This window comes from Dufourea novaeangliae, unplaced genomic scaffold (assembly GCF_001272555.1).
Source record: "Dufourea novaeangliae isolate 0120121106 unplaced genomic scaffold, ASM127255v1 scaffold8, whole genome shotgun sequence".
NCBI classification, from domain to species: Eukaryota; Metazoa; Arthropoda; class Insecta; order Hymenoptera; family Halictidae; genus Dufourea; species Dufourea novaeangliae.
In genome coordinates this window covers 193,574-213,377 of record NW_015373923.1, presented here as the reverse complement: position 1 = coordinate 213,377, position 19,804 = coordinate 193,574, and the positions used below count along the sequence as shown (strand labels likewise).

The following is a 19,804-nucleotide window of genomic DNA, read 5'->3' as shown; positions in this document are numbered from 1 at the left end:
AGAAACAGAAAGAAACTCTTTAAGCGCACGTGCGCACGCGCAGAACGTCGGAAAAAGAACGAACGAAACGTTCCCATCCAACCGGGCAGAAAGTTTTAAAACCGTTTGAAAGTCGTTCTGGATTTTTCCGCGTGTACCCACCCGTTCGCCCGGAAACGAAACTCCTGGGCAATCGGATGATCGTTAACGACGTTGCTTAAGAACCTCTAAACGGGACGGGATTCCGGTTGGATTGAATTTGCGTGCGAAAGAAATTGGAGAACAAAACGCCTCGACCGAGGTATAAGTACGCTTCGACCGAGAAGTTACGGTCCGCATTGGGTCCGAATCGAAAGAAGACTTGTTGGCAAGTTCCCCCGACGATGTTCGCCTGGAGGGTGAAGCAACTTTACGATGAAATTGATTAAAACTGAAGTTCTAAAAATACTTATGGGAGCTCCGACGCCCGTCCACCGCTGTCGATTCGCTCTTTCCTCCTGATTAAGCTGTCGATTCTCGAAATCGTAGCCAGCATATCGACGTACCCTACTCTCGACACGTTCGACTTCGATAACGTCCATCGGGGATTCTAAAAAGCTTGGAGCTCACAGGTGTTTCGGAATCCGATACACTCTGATCCAAGGTAACCCACAAATTACATGCCGATGTACAGTAAATCGTCAATGAGTGTTCGAAGGCTCCTCGACTCTCAGATGTCATCGCCACCACTGGACACTTGACCGAAGAACACTCATCGATGATTTACTATATATCTTTGGTATATATTTTTGGTCCCACTTCATTTTTTTCCGCTATCTGCCGTGACATCGCATTTTATATAACCTCTCTTCGGCAACCGACATGATTCTTCGTAGCGATTATCGACTCTAGCTTGAGATATCGGAGTGATAATAAAATCTTTCACAATTATGATATCATTGTTAACTTGTGTTCAGTGGTTAATAGTTCTTGTTGTTGTTGTTGTTAGTTTCACGTTACTTCACGTTTGTTCATCTGTGCCTCGGCATATCCTGGGCCCCCTGAGGGCCATATGGCCCCAAGTTGAGAACTCCTGTTATAGAGAGTTAATATGAAACACGTTACACAGCATACACGTTTCAACGTACGTATTATATAAAACGCATAATCTTTCTGTTCGGTATGCGTATTTAATTTCCCGTGAACGCTGGCTCGTTCGTACCGGTTCGCGGGCATGCAAATCGTACGATCGTATAATGGGGTATTTTTTTACGAGGGGACCGTCGCGTTGAAACGCCACTGGGATGCGTATTATTTCAGCGTAACCGTCCGCAGGTTAATACACGCAGACACATAATGGGGCCGGGAGCCGTAAATGCGTTCCGCGAAACGTAGGAGGGACACGATATTAAAAGCGTCAGCGGTTCCCGGATGATAACTTTTTAAGGCCGACCGCGTAATCTTGCCCGTGCCCTTTCCGCGACTGCTTCCGTCCCCGGGTAATTAGCGGAATGTCAACTAACGGCCTCGCGCAATTAAGACGTCACGCGGCTAGAAACTACCGCTTATCCGATCGAAACGGGAGGGGAGGGGGTAGGAAAAAAGTGACTGGTAATGCGATCTTGATGGCCCGTAAACCAACGCCCCGCGAAATCATCGTCGAGACCTTCGCGCGAATATTATTGTGCTCCCTGGGCTACCTTGAATAACTTCTGCTAATTATTCGAAACGTTACGCACGCGGGAAGAAGTACTCGGTTGAAATATAACGCACGGCTTTCCATGTATATCGTACATATATGTATAGAACTTGTAGCGGGGAGTGGGGAGGAGTTTTAAAATTCTAGTCCATCCGCCGTTTGCCCAAGGTTTTAAACGTTGCGATATCGTACGTCAACGAAGAGGAGAGTACGGGGAAAAAAGAGAAAGAAAGTGGAAGAACGGAGCTGGTTTACGGGCGTAGTTTCACCCGTTGCCAACGGGTCGAAACGACCCACGAAAGTAAAAAAAGAGAAACACCACGCCGGAGAAATTTCCACCCCCTTCTCTTCTTCTCCCATTTACAATGAAATATACACCGAGCTGAAAAGCTCCAACCTTTTTATTTCCCAACAGTGCCATTCTTAAAATTTTTGCATCCCTCGCCCTTACGCCTGTACTCTTAATCTCCTCGAACTCCCCCCCCCCCTCCGCCCCTTTTTTTGGCCCCCCAACGAGCCGAGCCAGGCTCCGATCGAGTTTCTCCGGAGCTACCGCTAAATATTCTACGCAGCCAATTTGCATGCGAATTTACTCTCCGCGAGCCGCGAGGCAACGGCCGCCGGATCGAACACGATTGCCATTTCGCGCAGACAGACCGAGGACACGGATCGATCCATACCGGTCACTGTTACGTCCCATCAATAACGTTCGCGCGTCAACAAACACAGAGGACAACAGAGACATCCGCCACGGGTGTCGAGCGGTTCCTTGACTCGGAACGGACACGCGTCAGGACAATTTGCGCGTCGACGAATGCAGATTGAACAGCGAGGAACAGAAACGGAATCGCGTTACGCGTCCAAACGCATTGATCTCTGTCCGTAAGTTATTTATAATCGATGCCCTTTGACTCGTCGATCCTAGAGATAGATACGGTAAAATCTTGTGCAACAGCTCGAAACTCGGAAATGCATATGAGTAGGTAGTAGTGCACTTACCCTGTAGTTTGAATATCCGCAAAAACAGTATTTTTACTTCAACTTGAAAGAAAACAGATAATACCGCGTGTTAATCCGGTTTAACATCGTCACGTTCGACTCGTCGTTTAAGGCTAGATGTTAACAGGATATACAAAATTTGCATGTTCATTCACCGCGATAATCTCTAAAATTATTCGAATGCGCAAGAATAAAACGAATAAATTGTGGGCGATTCGCCGGTTCAGGTGTCATTATTTCGAAGACGTCCCGAGAACGGTGGAAAGCCTCGAGGGGGGAGGGCAATTTCCGTCGGTAATTCGAGAAATTTATTGTTGCAAACTATTAAGACTCGGCCGGGACGAGGTGAGTTTCAAGGACCATCGAACGAGAGGCTAATTAGAGGAGTTCTCTTCATTGGCCGGAGCTGGGTTATCGAAACGGCCCCGTTTGCACACCGCGCCATCCCCCTTCTTACCTCCGTGAACGTCTCCTCCTTCGGATTCTCTGTCCAACGAGTCGTTGATTTTCATTCGTCGCTAACACGTTTTCCAACGGATAGTTACGCGCAACAGCGAGGAAAACTCCACTGAGAGTTTCTCGGATTTTTTTGTACGCGTTGTTTTTTCGCCAAGAAATTTCGATAACGCGAATTTATGGAGTCGAGTTTACGTCCGGAAGTTTCAAACGGCCCCCCGAACTCCGTCGCGATCGTAAGCGAAACTTTCCCGCCGCCGGTGTAGGTACTGTCCACGCCACGAATTCTACTTAAAGTCCGCTCAGGCGGAATTAACCGCGGAATCTTTAGTAGTCGGGAGCCATTTTAATATTTTAATCAGCGGCCACCTACAGAGAATATACCGCAAGAGAACGTACTTTAACAATCGCTCGGCTCGAATTATATTCCAATTAACGAGGCAAGGACTGCGTCCCTCGACGAAGGGACCACTGTGACGAGAGTATAATGCTAATGGAACAACAGACACGCGTGAGTCTAAGGCCTTGTCTCCACTTGCGACACCAAAATTTCTCACAATCAATATCACAGTGTTTATAATACTTTCTAATTCTATAATGATGCATCTACGCTCACATATCTACACTTCTATGTTTAAATAAATTAATTCTGCTTCTGAAAATCCTTCCCCGTCAAAATATCATAACTGTATTTCTTTCCATGCAGACTCCTTTTTATTTCAGTCGAAATAATTCGAAGATCCCGTGTTCTATGACGTGAAACAGAAATGTTATTCACGTATCTTTTTCTCGAAAACCTTTCAGCGAACCTGGTGTTCAGTTGCACGCGACTGTTTAACGCGTGGGTATTTGCAACGCATAATCCCATAAACTTTAGAGTCGCGCCCGACTGATTTATCGCGATTAGTCGCAGCTTAACATTCTGGTCACGCTTATCGAAATTGTGTCATATGCAACAACGTACGCAACCGGCCAAAAGTATGGGACCCGGTTTGATAATGCACCCTCGAATGGTAAGGTGGATTTTAATCTTTCAAAAGGGTAAAATAAATGTATACCTGAACTTTCAAAAAGAAAAATATCATTCTAGAAAGAGTTGTTAAATTTTATTATATCATATGAGAACAATGAGTTCCATAGTTTTGGCCGATAGTGTGTATGTATTTTGTGGTCGCGGAGCTAGTCCTAAGTGGAAACCAAGCCTTACCAACCGACGGAACCGTGTAAGTTCCGTTTCTTAGTACCTGAGAATGTCCTGATACGGCGGTAAGCGAGGCTGCGCGCGTCCCAATTTCAGCATCGTCGTCTTTGTCGCAAGGAGTCGCGGCCAGGACACAAGGCTTCGCCCTTGCATGTTCACGAGGCGCACGTTAGCGAATTTGTCGCGTGGAAAATCAGAGGAATGCTGTAGCGCCGTTGTCGTACGAATCTGTCCTCGACGAGGCGACTTAACTCGGAACGATTACCCTGAAAAGTTTTCGCGAAACAAAAATTTTACCCACCGTTTTCCCCCCCTCCGTCCTCCCTGGTTCTTTCCAGAACCGTTTTCCATGGATAAACGCACCGTTTGTCCGTTTACTTTCCTCCGTGATTCTGCTTTTTTATCAAGGAATTACTTCCGGCGGCGAGCAGGCGAGAGAGTAATTAGAGACAAAAATACAGCGCGTCTAGACGGGGCCGAAATAGATCAACCTGGCCCGCACACGATAAAGCTAATTCCGCCGGGGTGAGGAGGGGGAGGCGGAGATTATCGAATTTGCGGTTTGTCGGCGCAACGTGTATATCCGTGTGGTAGGATCGGAGGCGGATTCCACGCGCAGCGCACGTACACCAGCCAAGAGTACCAATCCGGGGAACGAGCGAACCAACTTTTCCGCTTAATCAGGAGAAATAGTTACTACGCGGGAGGGATGGATGGGGAAGGGGGTGTAAAAACAAACGACAGGTTCGTTAAACTTTTCCAGTCAGGATGAACAGTAGCAAATCGAGCTAACACGTCCTGTTTCAGACAAACGGATAACGAAAACGGGAGCACGCGGATCGGGACTGTCCGAGGACATCGGGTAATTCCTAGTTTTCCTTGTTTTCGTTTTATTTTGATCGTTACAGTGATTCCTCGATGAATGCGACACGAGCAACGGCGTTATCCCCACCACTGGGTGGGGAGGGGCGTTCCCCCTCTGGAACCAATTAGAACAGAGTAAACAGAAGCTAAGCAGAAGCTCGAATTCGGGCAAAAAAACAAATTTACGAGGGGATGAATACCTTTCCGCCTCGCCACGAATGCTCCAAAACGAACTTTAGTTCGACGCTCTCATAGAGACATTACTAAACACTGGTTTATCATAGTCCTCCGTGGAGTTGATCGTTCAGTGATCGTTCGAATCGATTCGATCGAATCGTGAACCTACGTGGACGCAACACACGGCCCATCCAGCTTACCCGGTACGAACTTGACCCATTAAACAGGCCGGATTAATCAAGTTTGCAAAACCCCCTTCGTTCTTCTTACGTAAATTCCAACGCTGTCTAAGGCTTCGTCGTCGGTGTTCCGAAAACCAAGACGTAGACGTACACGACGATATCCGCGTGCTCGATCACAACCGTAAAAAGGCTCGGTTTTGTCGCGAAGCAGCAAGAATCATTCGTTTGGGGCCTGCGCATCGGAGATTCTTGTGTTTCAAGGGGAAAAAATTAGAGTAATTCAAGTTAATTCTAGAGCCCCACTTCCCCCACGCCACTCCGAGTTGTGCCCGATTTGATGAAAAGACCGTGCTATAAGTTCCCTCCGGCTTTCTGACCTCTATAAAGTCGATAAACCGGAGTTTCTTAAAATAGACGCGCACCGAGCGGGCTGCAAGGTCGCTCGACTAGTTCGAGCGTGGTAAGTCATTCGATTAACTAACAAACAAATCGGAGCGATACGACGAATATGGGATTCAGGGAACTAACCTGTACAATGGTAAATTGAATTTTCAAACCACACTGTGGATTGTCGTCAGCTTGAAAAAAAGGAAGAACGGTCGTACGTCTATTACGCGGTAAAAGCTCTCGTATATAAACGAAGCTGAAGGAAAGTCCTTCGAAGTGTCGTACGTACCTTCGCAGAATTCCGAATCTTGACCACAGCCCAGCCCTACGTGCCGATTCGATTCCGCAAAAAGGATCAAGAAAATTCGCTGTCGGAGCGGGAGCAACAGATACGAGAAACGAAACCAAAAAGACCAAGCTGAACCAGACCACTGAACAAGATGTTTCACGAAGGTTAGATCGAGAGAGAGAGAAATTGTCCCAGGGCGGGCAGACCCGCAGAAAATTTGCCGAAGCAAATCCCGTGCTGGCATCGAGGCTGATCCAACCGAGATCCCTCGAAGACGGAAATGAACGAAATACCACAGTGTCTCTGAACCGAGAACGATCGAAACGAGGAGGAACTTCGTTCTTCCGGGAAGACGCGAAAAAATCCTGGCGCCAAGCATTTCGCCGGTAACAAAGACGAGTTGATTTTTTATCACCCCTCCCGACCATACCCTCCCTTGTTTTCCACCGAACCTTTTACGCGACAGACGTCCTTCCTGTGTTTGTTTGGTAAAAAGCTCGAACTCGGTACTTTTCGCGACAGCACCGTTTTCAGCGAAAGCATTGTTCTTCGAAGGGGAGAGGGGAAGATTTTTCGACGATTTCAGAATTCCCAGCTGAAGCACTCTACTAAACCTCATTGAAAAGCCAGCGTTACACATGGGGACCTGCCCCTTGGCAATGCCGAAGAGTCTTCGAACACTCTACGATGATTTACTGTACCCGTTAATTGTCGGTACTTCTTGCGATAATCTTCGTTCGAGCAAACTTTCGCAACAAATTCCTCATGATTCGGATGACCAGTGGAATGACTGGTGGCCGCGCGGAAAAAAGTGAGCAGGAGTTGGCGTTAAATTATTACGCGACGTGTCCGAGTGTCAACGCTTTGAGAACGAGCGGCGAATTTCTCATAGATCCCAGCCCCCTAAATCTTCATCAACGCTGACCTTATTTCGTTTTTTTTTCATTTCGGAACTACGGAACGGGAAGGGTGAGTTACGAACACTCTTCCGTAGAAAACGAAGAACCAAGGAAAGACTTCGAGGAAAACTCTTACCGAACTTCTAATGAACTTCACGTTGTATACCCTTAAACTGAACGAAAATTAATCGACATCTCGGAATCGAAAGAATAAACGACGAAAGCATCGGAGAGTTCACGACCTCGGACGGTATCAGGAAAATAACTCCATTACCCTTTGGTCATAAAAACGAAACAAGTAAATAAATGTAATTTCGACCATTTATATATAATTTTCGCTAAACTGCATACAATTGCAAAGAAAAGAAATTTCTGATCGAAGTACTCATAAAAGGTTCGAATCTACTCGGCCAGGGTTCCAGTACCTATACTTGGTTCGAACCTCTTTCTTCTGGGTTCGAGTCCACTTAAAAGTATTACTTTTCTTTTTCGAAGTATTCACGAAACACGTTCGAAACTATCCAGTTAGATTCAAACCTACTTGTAATATACTTTATTCCATCTCTAGAGAGAACCAACATTTTCTGGTTGCCTGGGCGAACTTTCCAACTGAGACAATGAGACGCGAACTTGCCACAATTGGGTAAGGGGGCGGGGGAGGTGCAGCTGTTGCACCCCGTGAAATTACGTAGCCGCGTTCAACGACCATCGGTTCACACAGAAGGAAAGAAAACCCCAGCCACCCCCCAGGCTGGTGAAAAAAAGCAACCAGTCGGAAGGCGCAGAGCTGCCATCGACTTATCAAAAATCCAAACAGCGATGTGGAGGGGAACGGTTTTCCAGGCGTTGCGCGCGAACAAACGAAAAGCCGCGCAAACTTTTTTCCCTCCCTTACGAGCAGGTTTCGGTGTGGGGGTTGATGTACACGTTGGCGAGTTGTTTTTCAAGGCCTGCGTCGGCGCGCCGCGTGACGTATGCACGTCCAGCTCTTTTAATCGCGTGTGACCTACATACCAGTTCGCTCGTCTTCTGTTTACTCGAACGTCGGGGCAGCAGGAAATACTAGGGATTTCGATCATTTTCACCCCCCACCGAGGGAATTTCTCCTACCCCCAATTCGCGAAAGCACGCCTCGTTTCGTTTTTCGGAAATAACGATCCAGCGATACGCATCCTTTCAAAGACTGGGAAGCTTTCGTGTTTCTGGTATTTCGTTGTGCCACGCACTTCCATTTTTAGATAGTATTCACGATTACGGTGCCTCTAAAAGAAAACTAAGTACTGGGGTGGTGCTTGTTTAATGGAACAAAACTTTTTCGTTGTACTTTTTCACGAAGGCATCCTGTTCAATGTTTTCAACCTTACGAGTAAGTGATACGGTATTTTAACCATTTTTTGCAATTAAATATTAGGAGTTGCACCCAACCACTGTATTTTGTGTGTTTTTTTTTTTTTTGAAGAGAAACAATGCACTTCTCTTTTTGACACGTTATGATTTTTTAACGCGTTTATTTAACATTGGAAAATTACTATAAAATAAATTTGTGGACCGACAACTTTTACGAATAATCTATTCGCATTTATGAAAATCTATTTGCCAAATAATGTCATCGGGCCAATAAAGTCGATTTCGTACTACCAAAATATGTGATACTAAATGTGTATACTGTTACTGCGAATACGCACCAGCGGAATATTCTCTTTACGTTCTTAATCGGCAAAAATAAAAAATCTCAATTCGCACTAGTGTGTTGTCTTTTCAGGTAGGATATGGTTTCTGAGGATTAAGCACCAGCCCACTAAATACCGCAGTTACGCAATTTTTAATAATAGATTCTCCATCTACTCCACCTTCCCGATCGTATAAGATCGATCAAAGTTGCGGAACGCAACGTAATATCGAAGATATAGCGCGATAAAACTGCAAAAATGCATCGTGGGAAATTTAACGCCCTTTAATCACCGATACACCAAAGCTCGGTTCGACTCGGTTTACCGCATATCATCGTTCCTCCGCCCATTCTCGGTCTACCGTACGAGTGGAGAACACCCCGTAAAAGCGCGATTAACTTCGGGCACGGCTATTCAATTATCCGCGGGCTCGTTAACGGGGCCATCAAAAACGGCGGCTTGTGGCAGGCTGTCGGAGCAACAGATTGCGAAAAGGGCCCGGAGGAAACGGCATGAAAAGACGACGAGGGGGCCGCAACGGGCGGCGTTGCGCTCTGGAAAGCTCCTCCGGGCGATTTTCCTTTTGCGATACCAGAAAGGAGGGATTAGCCCGAAAGGTAGAGGGAACACGCGCGCGAACGAAATTTTCAAGAGTAGCATGATCTTTTGATCCTAGCGCGCCACGGTTCCGTGGACACGAGAAGGTGGAATGGGGGTGGATTGATTAAGGTCGTCGATGGGGCGAAGTCGAGAAAACGAAGGGAAGAGTGAACTTTGTCGAAACAGTCCGGTAACACGTTGACTGCCGCAGTGAAAAAGGACGTACGTAGACCAGACACGCTGTATTTCGCTTTTTAAATTGTAGATCGTCGAGAATATGTAGGATGTCTTTGAAAGTTATATACAAACGGGAATCAGGCAATTCCTCTTGAACAGATGAGAAAAAAATATAGAATAAAATTTGAAAAGTTGCTGGATACATGCGTGCGATTGAATAGGGCTCGGCCAGCGCGTGTCTGTTCGTTGCATTCCGTTTCTACTGACTAGCATAACGAATGCATGCGTATCAGATTGAATGTTCAAAGTTGATTTTCTCTAGCCTTTTTACGATGTACGTGTCAGCCATCAGGTGGGTGACGCGACAGTCAAATTGGTAAAGGCAGCGCATACGGTGGACACGGATGATACGTTGTTTCGAGCAGAATATTCGAGAGTTAATTTTGTTTCCATTCCACGGGAGTATCAAAGAGAAACGGTCTGGTTGGTCGGTGGACCGCGGTGAGATTATGTACAACAAACGACCTGAAATTTTGCGCGCAATTCCGTACGAGTTATACGATCTTCCGCGTTATCACCGAACGATCGTGAAACAAAAAATATATCCTGTGCACTGTTTTAAATTAATCGCAGCTCGTAAAACCTCTTTGTGCAAAAATCCAAGTCCATCGATCGCTTTAATTGTAGCGAACCCGTAACACGGTCCGTTAACAATGGCAATATCTTTCAGTTCCACCCCGACGACGGTTACGAATCGACCGAATCAAATTCTTTCGGGGAGAAAAAAAACGTGAAACAACCACCGGCCATTTCCAGCCAGTGCAAATATTTTTCCTTATCAACCTTACTGCCTATCTTAATCAGAAAGAAAAACGTCGAGTTAAGAGATTTACTCACTGTGAAGGTGGTCGTCGATCCTCGCCTGAAGCATGTTGAAGCTCGAGCTCGGCTGATAGGGCTGCTGATCGCGGATACCCCCGCACGCGAACTGATAAAAGTCCTTGCAAGGATCCACCCCCTTCTTCATGAACGCCACCATTCGCTTCGAGGCTTCCTCGCAAGCCTTCGAGTCGCAAACACCATCCGGACCATCCCGTTCTCTGATGCAGGCTTCGTCCTGAAATTGGAAGTCGTTTTTTCCATCTTTACCATGCCCACACACGTGTCTCCAAGAATATCTTCTAACTGAAATACTCCACACACACCCACACACCCTTCCATCGTTCAATTTTATTTTAACTTGCAAAACCGAGACCAACGATCGAAATCTCCGTTGAAGTTTCTCTTATACACAGAACGGTGACGGTTTGCATAAACGTTTTCTGGGACACTTTTTGCGCTAAAGAAGCTCGCCTCACCAAGTTATATTCCCCCGATAACAAATGCGCCGTTCCACGGTGAACCGATTCAAAGCAACGTCTGCGTTTTCTTTCGACAATTCGTCTTCGTGTGTGCTCGTTCCCACGGAGTTCGACGTTAAACGAGGGCCAAGAAACGAACGCTTTTTCCCCCCGTGGTTCTCGTTCGATTCCGTCTGATATGCGATAAACCACAGGGTGGTCCTTTCCTCTGTTCCTGTTTAATGCGCCGGACCGAACAATTCTTTACGCGGGACGAATCGAGGATCATAAGTCTTCTGTGAAAGAGACGAATGGAGGGACCCTGTGCGAGCGTGTTCAGCCATAGTGAAGATAAATAAGGGGAAAAAATAACCGTGGTGAAAAGTCATCGGAAGAATCGGCGGTGACTAGCACGCGAGCGATCGTGTGCAAGTCTTAAAGAGATCCTAGGGACCGAATCGACGTAGATGCTTCATTGTCGTCGAGTGGCTCCGTGTCGAAAACGGGATACGATTTTTGACAAAGACGAATGATTCTCATCCAGGGACGGTTACGTCTACCGTCGAGAAAAATGAAATTAATTCCGACGTGATCCAGAAACTCGAAGCCCTTCGAGCACGCGATCTCTCTTATCGGTATTAAATTCTTCGAGTTGATGGAAAAGGTTTCAGGATGAGCACACGCGGAAATAGATATATCGATCGTGTTCGAGGTGGACGATAGAATAAATGACAGGCACCTGGGACGAACTGTAGTTTCTTGGAGTTCTTTCGAAATAAGGTCCGCCGGACTTACATTAAAGTCGGAGGGAATCGTGGAACGTTCAACTTTCGAATCCACGAATTCCGATCTCGTCCACAATAACACCAAGAAATTTTCTTTCGGGATGGTCTGGTACAATTGGATCACCACCGAGGGACACGAATCCTCGTCAAAAGAAACGTTTCAACCCGAAAAGTAAGTTACCTAACCCAGACTATCAAATCGGTCTGATTACGATTGTGGCCCTCGTAAACATCATGGAACTCGCGTTCTCGCCTAAAAGGGGCACCGAGGTACGACCTTAAGGCTCGATAAATCCCTATCCGAGCTTTTTTTCACCCACCCCCCACGACCCCCATGCATCACAGGGCTGTCGGCTCAATTACAGGCCGGCTCGTGCACTATGCGGCGTACTTGGCGAAACTCGCGTGCGTTCCTTGGCTTTCCTCGTGTTAATGGAAGTTCCTTCGCGACGTCGATCCTGATCAGGCATTCGCCTAGAAGGATTCCCCCTTGGAAATAGAATCGACGAACCGGCCTCCATTTCTCGAGGCGAATTTTCCCTATCAGCCAGGAGAGAGAACATACACTCGGATTCGCAGCTTGCAGGAACGCGTTCAACCAGAAGATGGAATTATTATGATATAATTCGCCGTGACAAACTCTCCGCAATATTTCGCGTGCATAGCCAAGAATCTTCCAGAGAAAGCTTTCGACGTTCGATTAACCCTTTAACGTGCCCAGTGATGCACGTTAACTTTTCTGCAAATTTTTCTTATATAACATGTAGCCGATTAAAATCGTGATGAATGTTACCTACGACACCCTGTATAATTCATTGAAACGTTTTCTGATACAATCACAATAGGTAACGAGGTATTTTAGACACTAGTTCCCACTGATTCTGTATATCAATATCATAATGTTGGAATTAACGTGAATTAGACTTTTCGTTTTTCACCAAAGTATCAGAAGCGAATCACTTCAGTCATAATGGATAGTCCGTACCTTAAAGTTTCCACCGATACCGTTCCGCACGTACAGAGGAAGAAGTGCATTCGCCGTTAACGAAAATGAAATTACACCGATGAATTTTTCAATTTATATTCCACGCACGGCCTACTGCTCTATCTAAATCAAATCCCGGCGAAGATGGCTGAACGGGGACCTCGTTTCCACCGGGAGAGGTGTATTTACCTTGTTCCAGGATCTCTCTCTCTCTCTCTCTCTCCTTCTTCATCTCGTCTCGCACGCACGCCGAGTTAAGAGGACGATCGGGGCACGTGCGCGGCACCAGAAAGAGTAGAAGGACCGACTCGAGATTCTACTTTCGGCTGGAGAATCCGTAAGAAAGTGTTCAGGGATAACGCGAAGGGACATGGAGATGCAAATGAAATTTCATCGCGTCGCGTGGTCGGCTCTCGGCGCGCAAAATCCCTTCGCGGCCTGTCGCCGGTGAAAGTCTCTTCCATTTGATTTTATTTCCCTCCCCCATCATACCGGTTCACGGTGAAAAATTGCAAATCCACGTGGCTGTAACGCATGGAAATATATGCTGGCGTACCGGGGCGTTATGAATACGCGATGAAAAAATAATACGTGTATGAAGGAGAGATAATCGGTACGCCTAGAATCGACGGTTCTGGAAAACCTTGTACGGTAACGACGATTTGTTTTTTTAACACTTCGACTGTCACGTCATCCAATTGCAACAAGACCTATTTACCAAATGCCTCTATTTACTAAACCCATATAATTTTCTACGACTTATACCTTAAAAAAAAAGTGTCTTGCTACGTACGGCTTTTTTCCCTGTGACGGTCAACGTGTTAAAGTAGTCTAGACGAAGGATCGGTCAGACACAAAAATGTATCGTGCCCTAGAGATCGTAAAGGCGAGGAAGATGTATGTCGACTCGAAAGTCCAACGGGGTGGAGATAAGGTCAGGATGAAGGGTAAAACCCTGACCCCCCCCCCCCCCGGGGCAGGGTTGACATTCGCCTCGAAACCTTACCTTGCCGGCTATGGCTTCTTTGGGCCGCGTTTCGCTCCGACGCGATCCGATAGACCGTCGTCGCACAGTTCGCGGCCGAAGTCTTTCATTTTAAATCCATCGTTCGTCGACTGAGCGTAGCAATATCGAATAAATCATCGGAACCTCAAAGTGTTCGCGGCATCAGTTTCGACAATGGTAGATGCTTTCTCTCTACGCGGAAATTGTTTCAAGGAAAATCGTTTAACGGCGAATACGTTTCGATTCTCCCCGAGGCTGCTACTGCGACCGATAAACTTTTCCTCGAAGATATTTACTACCCACGCTACGACTCGATAAACGCGATTGAACACTTTTGCGGAATATAAGTCCCGAAAAAGACGCTGAGAGGATCGGAATGCCTCTACAGTCCCTGGTCATATTAATGTGTCCTCTTCGAAAAGTTTACAGAAAAACCAACTTTTCTTTTTCAGTGTTGCCAGTGCACAACAAATTATTGCCTCTACTTTCATGAAGCCTCTTTCCGTAATAATAGAACAAACATTTTGACATCAAAGAATAACAATTCTGCTTCAGAAAACTGGTGGCAATTAGATTTTGTTTAATGTAGACAAATGGCCACATTTGTTATTCATACCACATTTGTTATTCCTACCACCTTAGATCGTGAAATTACTGAAAATAAAAAATAATTGAAATAAATCCGTTTTGACACATTTTATATAGAACCACTGTCTGTGCAACTAGCCATTGTTTTTACTGTGAAATCCTGTGCTTAAAAAAGTTGAAACGATTACGTCGCTAACCATCCCGGCAAAGTGTTACATGGGTATAACCGGAACGGATTTCCCCACCATTTCTGGCCCCTGGGAAGATTTAAGCGGCGATTGGAATCCCTCTAACTACGTCAGCTGTAATTACTGCAAACTTATTAACAGGAGAGCCGAGTAGTAAGGGAAGGGGGCCCCGAAAAAGGAGCCGATCGATTGATCACGGATTACCTGGAAGCCTCTGTGCTCGATTTAATCGTCCGAAACTGATCCTCCGAATCAACTTTCGAACGCTCGGGAAGGAAGGATCGCGATTCGCGGATTAACGAGTCGAGCATTTTATTTCTAGATGAAATGAACATTGTCAAAGTAATAGTTTCACCGAGGACCCAGGCGAATGCGCGTGTATGTACAACGGGGGGGCCCACGGAGCAAGGGGATTTTTATACGGCCACGGGTGACCGGGCAAATTGAAGCATTGTTTAATTGGAATGTGCATCTATGTATAAAACCTCGCGTGGCGTGTCGATTTCGTGCCACTCGATACACCTCCATTTACCGGACGCTCCAAATAAATTCGACGCCTTTCCGGTCCCTTTAACTTCCCCCTCGTACAAAGCACGATCGAGCCATTCTAACCCGACAAGAGCAAAATGTCTCTCTTTATCCCGTTCTTCGAACTTTCCTCTCGACTTGCGCCTTCAAAAGAGAGAGAGATAGAAAGTCACCGACATTTAAGCTCGGTGGTGCGCTTGCCTCGAAGCGGACGCGCCACAAACGAGTGAGTCGATAAATCTTTCGTAGACCGAGCACTCTGAGTACGGCTTCCGTGCGTCGGTTCGCACGATCCTCTCGGATTAAATTCCGCAGCGCCCAGAACCGAGTGCAATCTCGACAGTATCGTGTCCCGCGAGCATTGCTATCGGTTACGGGTCTGATATTAACAGAAGTTACCGTTGAACCACACATCGTTTAGAAACTATACAGTCTCTAGTTTTACTCAAAGTTACTCGCATCGGAAAGTGTGCCCCCTGGTGTCATGTAATTTTTGTCCAAAACATTTTTTAGTATTGTCACCGGTATTCGGAGATATTCAAGTGGGTCGATTCGAATAGAACACCTTGTATACATATGTTATGAGGTAAATACCCCGATAAAGGAGTACGCGTTGTCTCTATGTCCGCGGTAATTAACTCATAAGCATGTTGGTCCCAGACATATCGGTTGATCCTCGATGATAATCGTCCATCGCAACGCTCCCGAAATTGAAACGCTAATCCCAGCTCGTTCGGTTGTCGAAACCAATTATCCGATATATTTTCGATGGTTCCTCCGTTTTTCTTTCTATCTTTTTTTTTTTTTTGCTGTCGAACAAGATATAATTGGGTACGTATAAGCAACGCCGACTGGTCTGTATAATTAATAAATATACACATCGAGCAGGAGCACCAGTTAGAGGCGATGTCTATTTTTACGTTACTCGCGCTATTCTCGCGTCGCCCCGCGAGACGATCGATCGATCGGTCTCGTTTAACGATTGACCAGCCCCCGGCCTTTAACCTCCTTTCCGAATTCGCGAATATCCCCGGCAGTCGATTTTCCCTGGTAACGACTCATTCGAACGACACGTATCGTTGCTCGAGAACGAATATTCACGACTCTTCGCGACGTCAGACTGTTAAATATACCTGTTTCGATGGACGGAGCTCGCGGTGAAATTGATGTTGACATTTCCGAGAGGCGGAGTGATTTTAATAACGGCTGCTCTCGATAATTAATTCCCCACATCCCACACAAATGTTTTTCTAATATTTGACGGCCTTTCAGCCGAATACGCAGTCCAGTTATTTTACGTCTATGAGATGAAGTAAAAATTTATTTGTTCAGAAGAGTCATTTCTGGCAACATTGCTTGGAACTACCATCAGAATTTTTTTCGAGGGATTAATTACGGGTTGAAGCTCGATCGATTGCTACGGCAGATTAACGCACTTACTCCGTAAGCGTGGATCGTGTACAGTTAAGATCCTCGTCCAAGGACCTTTAACTGAATTATAAGTCGCCCGATGTTTATTGAGAAGCCGTACACAGGAGGGGTATAACTTGCACGAGCTGATACCAGTTATACGTCATTACCGGGTAAAAGAAGAACGGAAACGGATGCAACGACATTTCGTTTCTCGATCGAAATTTTTCAATCTTGCAGCGCATCCGAATCGGTTGTAAATAACTTCGAAGAAACATTCTTACGGATAGACGGAGGGATATATTCTGTAACGCGAACCAAACCAGAGACGAGAGAGATTCCATTCCTCCTCGTGGTGGGGTCAACAATCCATGGAATCCAAGCACTAAGTTACCCGTATCGGACGAACGAGTATAGAACACACATGATACACTGTGTTAAGAAATGATAGGTTCATTTATAATTAACGGTGAAAAATTGCCTACGTTTAGAAAAAAATTCTAATTTTGTTTTGACAACATATCCTCAAATAATATTTAACACAGTAATTTGTTAATATAAGTCCCTAATACAAACAGGGAGGAAACAGTGAAAACGTGTAAAAATGCTTCACGGTATTCTTCTCTCGTTCGAACGCGTGCGCGCCACTTGGAATCGCGAAACGTTTCCCCTGTCTCCGAGGTTGATCTTTGGGATCATCCTGAAACGATACGATACGAGGCAACGGTGTATCGAACGTGTGTGTACGAACGTAACCACTTCTACGGTGGTTGCATCGAAACCACAGGCTACCGTCTCTATGGGTCAAAATTTCCGGAAGATATGCAACGGTTTTTCTCGTGACGGGCAGCGTCACCGGTCGAGGGGAAAGCCTGCAACGATATAACGCCTTCGAGGGAAACACGGCCGGGTCGAAGGACATAAACTCTCACGGTCTAGCTCACCCGGACAAAACCTGTTACACCGTGGTACGTCGGCGGCTGAACAGCTTACAAATCGTCCCGCTCCATTCACAACGGATCCGCAAAGCGCGAAGGTAAATCTGCTAGACGCACGGGGCCTGAGCTGAAATCGGCGAACTCGAGCGAGGAACAGAAATATCCTGTTAGCGAGATCTATCGTCCAGATTAAAGGGAATGCGGGAGGCTAGGCAGTCGTCCGAACTAGCCGTGAACCCTCGTCGGTCGATAGGCTATGGAAACTCTAAATGTACCGATCTAGTTAACACGTTGACTGGCACAGTGAAAGAAGCCGTATGTAGCCAGACACATTTAATTTCATGTTCAATACTGTTGGCGCCTATATACGAACACTTCACATTGCTCATTACTAGACCGTGGATGTTTATGCAAATTTATCATTTTTGACACTACTGTAGAAAAAAACAAAATTACAGAGAAATTTCTTTTCTATTGTAGGTATGCGTTTTAATATGTCAATACGTACGACACGTAGAAAGTTGTTCACGTGAGAACAGATAAGTGAATGTCAGGCAAGCAGGAGACTGTTCCTAGAGGATCTGGCCACGCAGTGGGGAAAGGCAGCGATACCTTTTGGTAAAAAGACTGTGATCGACCGCACCGCACTTACCCCAGAACCCCGAAGGAGCGTAGTTTTTTTTTAAATTAAACACCTCGAACTAATATTTCAAACAAAGACGAAACGTCGAGATAGATCGTGACTCCCAACGCCGTCTATCGAAATCGAGAGAATCGCCGTACGCGCACCTTGTAATAAGATCACCCAGGTGGAGATCCTATCTTCGTACAAAAGAACACCGATAAAAGCAACAATATCCCGGGCGATCGAGAGGGCATCGAGAACACCAGAGAGACCCTTCTTCGATCCCGTCCGTCACGTTTATGGTCCCACCGTTTATTTTACGACGGAGCCAGGAACCCACCGATTCTTAGATGGCCAGTTTTCCTAGATAGGAAATACCATTCGGAATTTCGGTTACCCAGCTCTCCCCGTCCGTGATTTCATTCTCTCCAACCACGTCGACGACACGCGTACCGAACGCGCTCTCGAAATTTCCGCTTATACCCTATCCACATACGTGTGCTGTTCCCACTGCGGGACGACTTTTAAAGCCGGTTTCTCCGCGTTAAGTTCCTCGAGAGACATTAACCTCAACAAGACAGCTCGATTCGGACGGAGGGTGAAAGAAACGAGGACGAAGGGAACATCCCTCCCTCCCCACCTCGAGAACTTTTACGACGGGAAAACTCTTGTGCCACGATCGCGAGAAACGTGGGAAGGTCGATGGCGAAGAGTGTGTGTTGTCACTCACCAGGGATGAACATTCACGCGGTTGTTCTCCCTCTGGCAGCGTGGTGATGAGGAACAGGACCGGACTGGTGACCAACAAGCTGGTGACCAGGAGCATCGCGAACGTAAGCAACGCCTTGTGCACAGCCTTGCTTCTTCGGAGCCAGTAGCAAGGCACGCAGCATATCCAGGTACCGTGTTGCGTGGCTCTCTCGACGTGTACCTGCGAAACCAACAGGAATCGGAACGTTTGCATTAAAAATGGTATACAAGTGTTCACACGACCGGTTATAAAAAGCGAGCAATGGCCGGGTAAACTTTGAACCCTTTTCACACCCGATTCTTTTTTCATTTTTCATCAGAAAACAATTGATTGTCACGAAGCAATTTAAAGAAATTTTTTTCTACTAATTACAATTGATAATTGAAACTTTGATAAGAATGTCGAGTGTGACACTCGACGTAATAGTATCTGTGTGAATGAAATTGATGCAAAGTTACATTCGAGAAAGGAGTTCAAAGGGTTGAACTCGATTTTATTAAAGACGAAGGCTCTCGAGACTCATTAACCGGTAGTACACTTCACGAAACACTTTTACATCGCGTTGAGAATCTCGAAAGCGGAAGCTGTTAGCTGGGTGATTTTCCAACATCCACGTGAACGCGACTAAAGATAGCCGATAATGATTTAACTCACCGATGACAGTTAACGTAAGTGTATACGCCACATGGTTTATCTGGCATTTTGGGCACTAATATTTTAAGTGTTCATTGTTTTTCTCAGTTGTATAGGTTGCTTAGAAAAATAATAATTTCACTTCAGAAGACGTTAAAATTTCTCGTTAACGCATTTATAAATAATCTGTTTTAAACACGGCGCTACCTATACGAAATGGGATACGTGAATGAAGTAATGAATTAACTTATACATTTGTGCACAGTAAAATTTGCATTAGTACCCGAAACTGCTTCCCAAACGGAATTTTATTGCCCAAACACCAGAAATAAAAAATCCAAGTTTTACTGTATTTTCAAAGGTTCGTCGATCCATGAGAAATAGATCAGATAGAGAAATGAAACTTACTAAAGAGCTCGAAAGAAAACAATTATCAATAATTTCTTAATGTTTCATAACAGAAACAAGC

General features: G+C 45.8%; 1 protein-coding gene across 1 annotated transcript in view; it reads right to left on the bottom strand.

Annotated features, from left to right (window-relative positions):
- The window catches only part of LOC107194516 (neprilysin-21), a 66,874-nt gene extending 47,471 nt beyond the window's left edge, over positions 1-19,403 (bottom strand). Inside the window, exons 1-3 of the mRNA XM_015584158.1 lie at positions 19,383-19,403; positions 18,682-18,882; positions 10,456-10,675 (exon numbers count right to left, since the gene is read on the bottom strand). Coding sequence (XP_015439644.1) covers positions 10,456-10,675; positions 18,682-18,882; positions 19,383-19,403 — 442 coding nt within the window. The remainder of the gene's footprint in view (positions 1-10,455; positions 10,676-18,681; positions 18,883-19,382) is intronic.
- Between the last annotated feature and the right edge of the window lie 401 nt (positions 19,404-19,804).